Source organism: Cyprinus carpio, chromosome A8, assembly GCF_018340385.1.
Source record: "Cyprinus carpio isolate SPL01 chromosome A8, ASM1834038v1, whole genome shotgun sequence".
NCBI classification, from domain to species: Eukaryota; Metazoa; Chordata; class Actinopteri; order Cypriniformes; family Cyprinidae; genus Cyprinus; species Cyprinus carpio.
This window is the reverse complement of record NC_056579.1, coordinates 22,745,959-22,752,768: the sequence shown is the minus strand read 5'-3', so window position 1 is coordinate 22,752,768 and position 6,810 is coordinate 22,745,959. Positions and strand designations below refer to the sequence as shown.

The 6,810-nt window shown below is 37.2% G+C and overlaps 1 protein-coding gene across 2 annotated transcripts; it reads right to left on the bottom strand.

The window, feature by feature from the left end:
* Positions 1 to 217: 217 nt before the first annotated feature.
* On the bottom strand, positions 218 to 2,548 carry LOC122145961 (peptidyl-prolyl cis-trans isomerase FKBP1A-like). Of its 2 annotated transcripts, none has more exons than XM_042762847.1 (5): positions 2,396 to 2,548; positions 2,145 to 2,192; positions 1,342 to 1,454; positions 908 to 1,057; positions 218 to 564 (listed from the first exon to the last, which is right to left on the bottom strand). In XM_042762847.1, exons 1-4 carry the CDS (start codon positions 2,430 to 2,432, stop codon positions 929 to 931), a joined length of 327 nt encoding a protein of 108 aa, XP_042618781.1. In that variant the 5' UTR covers positions 2,433 to 2,548; the 3' UTR covers positions 218 to 564; positions 908 to 928. The 2 variants fall into 2 exon arrangements, with proteins under 2 accessions (XP_042618781.1, XP_042618780.1); XM_042762846.1 differs by having other exon boundaries at positions 883 to 1,057; positions 2,396 to 2,546.
* Between the last annotated feature and the right edge of the window lie 4,262 nt (positions 2,549 to 6,810).

Below are 6,810 nucleotides of genomic sequence, written 5' to 3'. Positions count from 1 at the left end.
ATTTTACTAGTCATAGTCTGTCCCGTGCTGTGACATGACAATTACAGGCAATCAGAACAAAATTAATGTTTAATATTCAGTTATGCATAGTGGGATTTCAACAAATGAGATTTCAATGTGCACAAAATGAAATAGGGACCAACTGTCATCATCTAATAACACACATGTAAACACACCATTCCAGTTTCCCCAATCAACACATCAGAAACCAGCTTAATCTTTTTATAAACAATTTATTTTCAAGTAGTTTTGTTTTATACTTAACCAGATTTCCCCACCAGAGTACTTGTTACCAGCTCAGCCACATCCTGTTACTGTGATCGCGTTTACAACACAGAAATCAAATATAAAAAGAAATAAGAAAAAGAAAAAAAAAAAAGAAACCTGTGTCTTAGTGAACATCCAGTAATTGAGAGTATACCAGTGATTATGTCAAGCAGAAAAGAAATAAAAAGCAACAAAATATACAAATGCAAAACAGAGCTAAGCTAAGTGGTATCGCTATTAACACTAGTCCCTTTTGAGGATCACATGCATGGAGCAATGTTCCTTAAAAAGGTTGACCTGGAAGAAAACAAAGAGAGAGGTTTATTAAACAACTGAACTGTGTTCCTCAAAGTCCATAAATATGATTACGAGGGTTTAATCTAAGAGCCTGTTAAATAAACTCTACAGGACGTTTAAGACTACAATAATCTCCTTTAAAGATCAACTGTTAATTATTAAAGTGATCCATGCAACTGGAGGAACTATCTACGATGATAAAAAAAAAAAAAAAAAAAAATTGTACATTCTTAGGTGACATGCAGTCATAAAATGTATTAAATACCAAGTAACAACAACAAATGAACTCAAAGGAGAAATGTGGAAAACTGCACATACCCTGAAAGAATGAATAGGGAATAACCTGAGTCCAAATGTGGGGGCTTTACTCCAAGCCAATCAGCTCCACATCAAATATGAGGGTTGCGTTGGGAGGAATGATGCCCGGGTGCCCCTTGCTCCCATAAGCAAAGTCCGGAGTGCAAGTCAGCTTGGCACGCTGCCCGACACTCATCTGTTACAAGGAGAAGAGGTCATTTTTGCCAAATTAAATCCAGTAGGAAACAATGAATGGAGGTTAAAAGCAGTGACACTGCTTGGTTATCAAAACCACAATAGACAGCTTGTGTGTACTTGTCTGTTGAAGCAAAAGGGGAAATTTTCCAATTAGGCCGAGACCTACTTTATGAACACAAGGTGTGCCATTAGATAACAGCTCAATGTAGGTCGGGCAGTTTTATTTTGCAAATCAAACCCATTTTTCAAAGGATATTGAGGAGAAAGTGTTTTTTAAATTACCTGGGCTACTCCTTCATCCCAACCACGGATGACTTCTTGTTTGCCAATTTTGAATTTAAAAGGCTTTCCCCGGTCCCGGGAGGAGTCAAACTTGCGTCCATCTGTCAGAGAGCCTGAGAAAAACAGGAATTAGCAGAGATATGAATGACGCTGCGTCAACCTGCGCACGCACGATCACACATCAACAAGAAACGCTTAACACGAATTTATTTGATTTTTCATTCATTCGGACTGTACGGCAAATGTTAAAACAGCCTTCCATGGCTGCCGATCACAATCATTTGGATTCATCAAAACAGTTTGGTTTGAAAGCATAATGCCCGTTTGAATGGAAAATTTTGCGCGTCATAGACGCCGGATGTTCGAATCAAAAGGGTTTTGAGAATTATGGGCATGTGCAAACCAAAGCATTGTGAAAATCACACCCACGGAGGATTCGAATCGCGGAACATTCGAATATAAACATTCTGAGCATCATAAGCGCGGTAAAATGTGACGTTCTCCAAAAACGTCTAATTCGGCGAGGCTGCCCGCTATTTTTAACGGCAGTATAAACACTGTATGTCCCCGAGAACAGGCCACAGTTTCCAAACCATGTGGTGTCAGACGCATTTATCAGTTGGGGATAAAAGAAAAGATCAAAGATGTAGCAAATATTAAAGCTTGTTAAAATCCGAACGACTGATAGCCTTTTTGAGCCGATCGCGGATGCGAAAGTGTCTATTGTGTCAGTGCGGCTAATCAGCTAATGCTGGCTAACACCCTTCATGCGATTCATCAACACGAGCAGTCATCAAACTTACCCACGTAGTGCACGACACACGTCTGTCCTTTTTTAGGGAAAGTACTTCCTGAAATCCAAAACAAAAAGAGCAGATGTTAAAAATGCACGGCCAATCCTATGGGAAGAGGTTAGTGTTTAGCTAGCAGGCTAACAACGCCCGTGATGCCCAAAACAGGCAAAATGTGTCGAGTTAAAATGCGTCTTATTTGATATATAGAAGAACTGTTGCTTGTGAATTGTCGATGTGATGCTATTTGTGGTGCAGTTTACCGTCTCCAGGAGTAATGGTTTCAACCTCGACTCCCATCCTGGCTGCTTGTTTTGACTCCTGAAGCTCTGCACACAAAATGCGCTTCAGTCGCTGATTGAGGGCAGAACCCCGTCCGCGCCACACATGCGCATACAGCGCCCCCAGCGGACACACGCCGAACAGCGCCCTATCAGCCACACATCGCCATATACAGTGTATATTAACCACGGTTTCAACTCTAAACACATTTCGTACAATGAAATACTCTAACTTGATATTAGCCACCACTGTCATAAATAAAGTATTTGTAATTCAGATTATTGTATGATTAATATGTTTCTGTTTGCACTGTACACCATCTTTTGCACCATCTCCATCACAACCAGATCATCTTTTTTAGGCTATAGGCTATTGTTAGTAATTTGCACTGACTGACATCTTAAAAACACTTTAACATAGATTATATAATACTGAATCTAATCTAATTCAAAGTAGTAACATGTTTTAAACCATTAAGGGCATGTTAATATAAAGGTACATAACATTATATGAAATCGATACAGCAGCATTTTATGGCTCATACACTTGGTCTACATCAGTGGAATGAAATTCAAATAAATGTACAGCTGTAAGTGTTTTTTCAAAAATGCTTTGTTTTCCAATTTTCAAAGGTGTACACAAGAGTAATAATATTTACTCCAGCTGCACTGAGACTTTCTAGTGTGAAATGATCAGAGCTGGGTAAATAACTTGAAAATTGCAATCTGTTACTGATTCCAAATTATATGGCAAAAATTGTAGTTAGTACTGTAATCCATTACATTACATGTTAGGTAATAATCAGACTACTTTTTGATTACTTTTAGATTACTTTTGACCTAACTCTTTTATCACATTGATTTAAATAAGACAGTCTTGTACCATATTGACATACAAATGCAAAGAAAAAGAAAATATAGTCCATTCATTGTTATTAACAACATAAAGTGCATTAAACAGTACATTACTTCAAGGTTTACCAAGCTGGGGTTTGTGAGGGAACTGAAGGGGGTTTCTGAGTTTAATGAAAAGCAAATAATTAATTGAATCATAAAAATGTACAATTAAAATAAATCATTTTAAATTTAATTTGATTACCTGCATGTCATGTGACCATTAACCAATATCAGAGAACCTGAGTATGCAAATGTTACTTAATTATGAACTTATTATCCTAAAATCTCAGGGGTAGTTCAAGTAAATGTATTGGTTTTGCTGACCAAAAAAAAAAAAGTGAATTGTGAATCCCTGCAGTAAATGTAAATAAGAAATAACATGGATTTGTGCATTTTAATGTGTTTGAAAGACAAAAAACTTTCCAAGACAATAGGCTAATACATGGTTAAATAACTACTGAGTAATAATAATAAAACATTAGTTGAAATGATTTTTGAAAAAACATTAACAAAATTCTCCATTACTTGAAATGATTTTTGTAAATCCACTCAACAAACTCTCTAATTATACTCAACTTTCTGTTTAATTATAGCCACCCCACCTGACTGTAGTGTGAATGTCCACAAAAAATGCAGACTTTCTGAATGCATATTACTTAATTTTAGGAATCTGATTACTTAATCCAGATAACATGTAATCAATTACTATCCAGGGGTATGTCTCCCAAAAGCCTACTATGGTTGCAAGTTCTGTCGTTACAACATAGTTCAACGATTAAGTGTTTCGTGAAACCATAGTTCAAACTAACATTCGCAAACAGCTACTTGCATGGAAGGAACTACAGCTCTCAACCTGTAGTTAGAAGCACATGCTGCGTCCCAGTTGTGCCTATATACTACGCCCTTAAAGTATGTACTCTTTTGAGTGACATATTATAATGTCATACTGTACAATTGCATCTTTAATGGTCCGCTCTGTCGCATAATTACCATAGACTGTAAAAAAAAAAAAAAATGGAAGTAATGTCCGTGACGTCACCCATAGGTTTCTAAAGAACATTTTTGATGCCCAAAGTGGGCGGAGCCGGCCATCTTCTTGGCAGCCCTTCACCGCGCATCACTCTCGGATAATCGAAAATGGGCAAAGAGGCGAGACATGGGTGGAGCTGGTAGTTGAAACCACGCCTGCCTAGGGGCAAACCACCTGTCACTCAAATGGCCACACCCTTAATTATGCAGAAATTTACGGCTTAATATAATTTAAATGGATGAGTTATAAAAAATTCACCCCCAGTTGTCATGAAGGCCAAAATTAGCTATATAGACCAAAACTACTTTTTGTACCAGGCTGTTAATATATTTTTCTGCTGTAAATTTGGGCATTTTAACATGGAGGGTCTAAGGCGGGGTTATTCAAATCTTACCCTCGAGGGCCAGTGCACTGCAGAGTTTAGCTCCAACCCTGATCAAACTTACCTACCTGTGATTTTCTAATGATCCTGAAGACACTGATTAGCATGCTCAGGTGTGTTTGATCAGGGTTGGAGCTAAACTCTGCAGTGCACTGGCCCTCAAGGGTAAGATTTGAATAACCCTGGTCTAAGGGATTGACTCCCTTTGGGAGCCAGTCTCTATCAAACATCCAACAAACACAACCTCAATCCACCTCCATGTTGGTTTCAAGAAAGGGGGTGGAAGATTGCCGCTTGATAATTACATGCATCCTGTCACTGTAAACTGGCCTGTCAATCATACTCCACATTTAATTTCATTTAACTTCCTACTGTATTGGAGAGAAAAGAAGAAGCACGTTGATCTACCAGCCGTGGGTATTTATGCAAAGAATTCTGCTCATATTTTTTGCAAAATGATGCATTGAAAAGTTGATGGCCAACGGGTATTTATAAAAGTTCACATTGCTGTTGTAGATGAAATATCCTAACACAGATAACATTAAATATATATTTTAAAATGTTAAATGTTGATTATTAGTAACTCTAACCCCTTATTTAAACCTTTCTACTTAACTGTCGATCACACACATCCGCCATCTTTGTAGTTTTTTAACTTTTGTAGTTCTGAACTGATTTATTCGTCAAAGCGCAATGGATTGTGGGTAATATAAGCCATTAGAATGTGCACAGATCCACACTTCAAAGATCTTCCTGAAATAGTTGATGATCTGAGGACTTCTGGCATACATTTTTTAACATACTATGCTTTGGGACACACTTATTTTAATATTTAATACTATTTAGGATGGATAGTATGAACATTGGGACGCAGGGATAGTTTCTTGTTAGTAACACATATGGGCTTAAAATAAAGTATGCTCTTGGGTACAATAAGCAAGCTAACATGCAGTACCATTTATATCTTCCATTCTATTTAAATATATATACATTTTAATCAATAAATTTTAGCGCGTCCTCAATAAGCGCCGTTTTTGAAGACTGCACATGCATATAAATGCCTAAGGGAACCCCGGAGTATGAGGTAAAAGGAAACCCGAGATGAATCAAACATCAAATAAAGAAAAATGACAGGGAATAAAACATAGTAAATTAGTCATCAGGTGCCATTCAATACAGCAACATCTCAGAGATCTCGAATAAATGAACGGCCCTAAATTGTTGAACTAATGTGGTTCAAATAACAGTGAGTGTATCTGACTCCGCCCTCAGTGCTACAAACCACGCCTCTACACGCAACGCCCGCCCACTATCACAAGTTACGCCCACCATTAAAAAACGCTTCCACTTTCCACTACCGCCGCATTGATAAGGCACACGAGTCATATTCTATTTATCACAGACAAAGCAACACATCCTGTTTGGTTTCCCTATGGTTTTAAAGCATTTTAATTATTAAATTATACAGTAATTGTGTGTGCATGTTTCAGACAAATATTGTCTACTTTAGTGGTGAGGAATTTTTAATTACTCCTTTCTCAGGTTACGTCCACTGTCCATATCAGAGAGTCATTGAATCATTGAATCGATTCATTTAAAACACTGATGGATTCAGGAACGCGACTATCGTGTTCCTCGAAGAGCAGCTTGCTTCTGCTTTGATGAAGATGAAGTAAAGTAAGTGGCAATATTGTGTAAGTTAGGCTACTCAGTGTTAACTTCATGTTCATTTTATCAGCATTGTCATGATTTCCCACGTCCTTATTCATAAAGCGAATCACAGCCGGGCTGATCGAAAGGCTATTCCGAAGTTTGTTTGTATATTACTTCATGACATTCAGTTTTTGATTTGTAATTAGAAAATGTTAAAACAGCATCAACAAATTCTAAAAAAGGAGTGAAAATCTGACATAAATTTTTATTTAGGGAGTTAATGCAGTTCTATACAGACATGTTTGCTTATAAAGTACTTCACGCATTGAATGCAGACTCTAGACATTAATATATTCAATAATCTGAAAACATACAACTTTTAAAATTCTATTCAATTATTTGAAAACCTTCCTCTTACTTGAATCATTAAAAAAC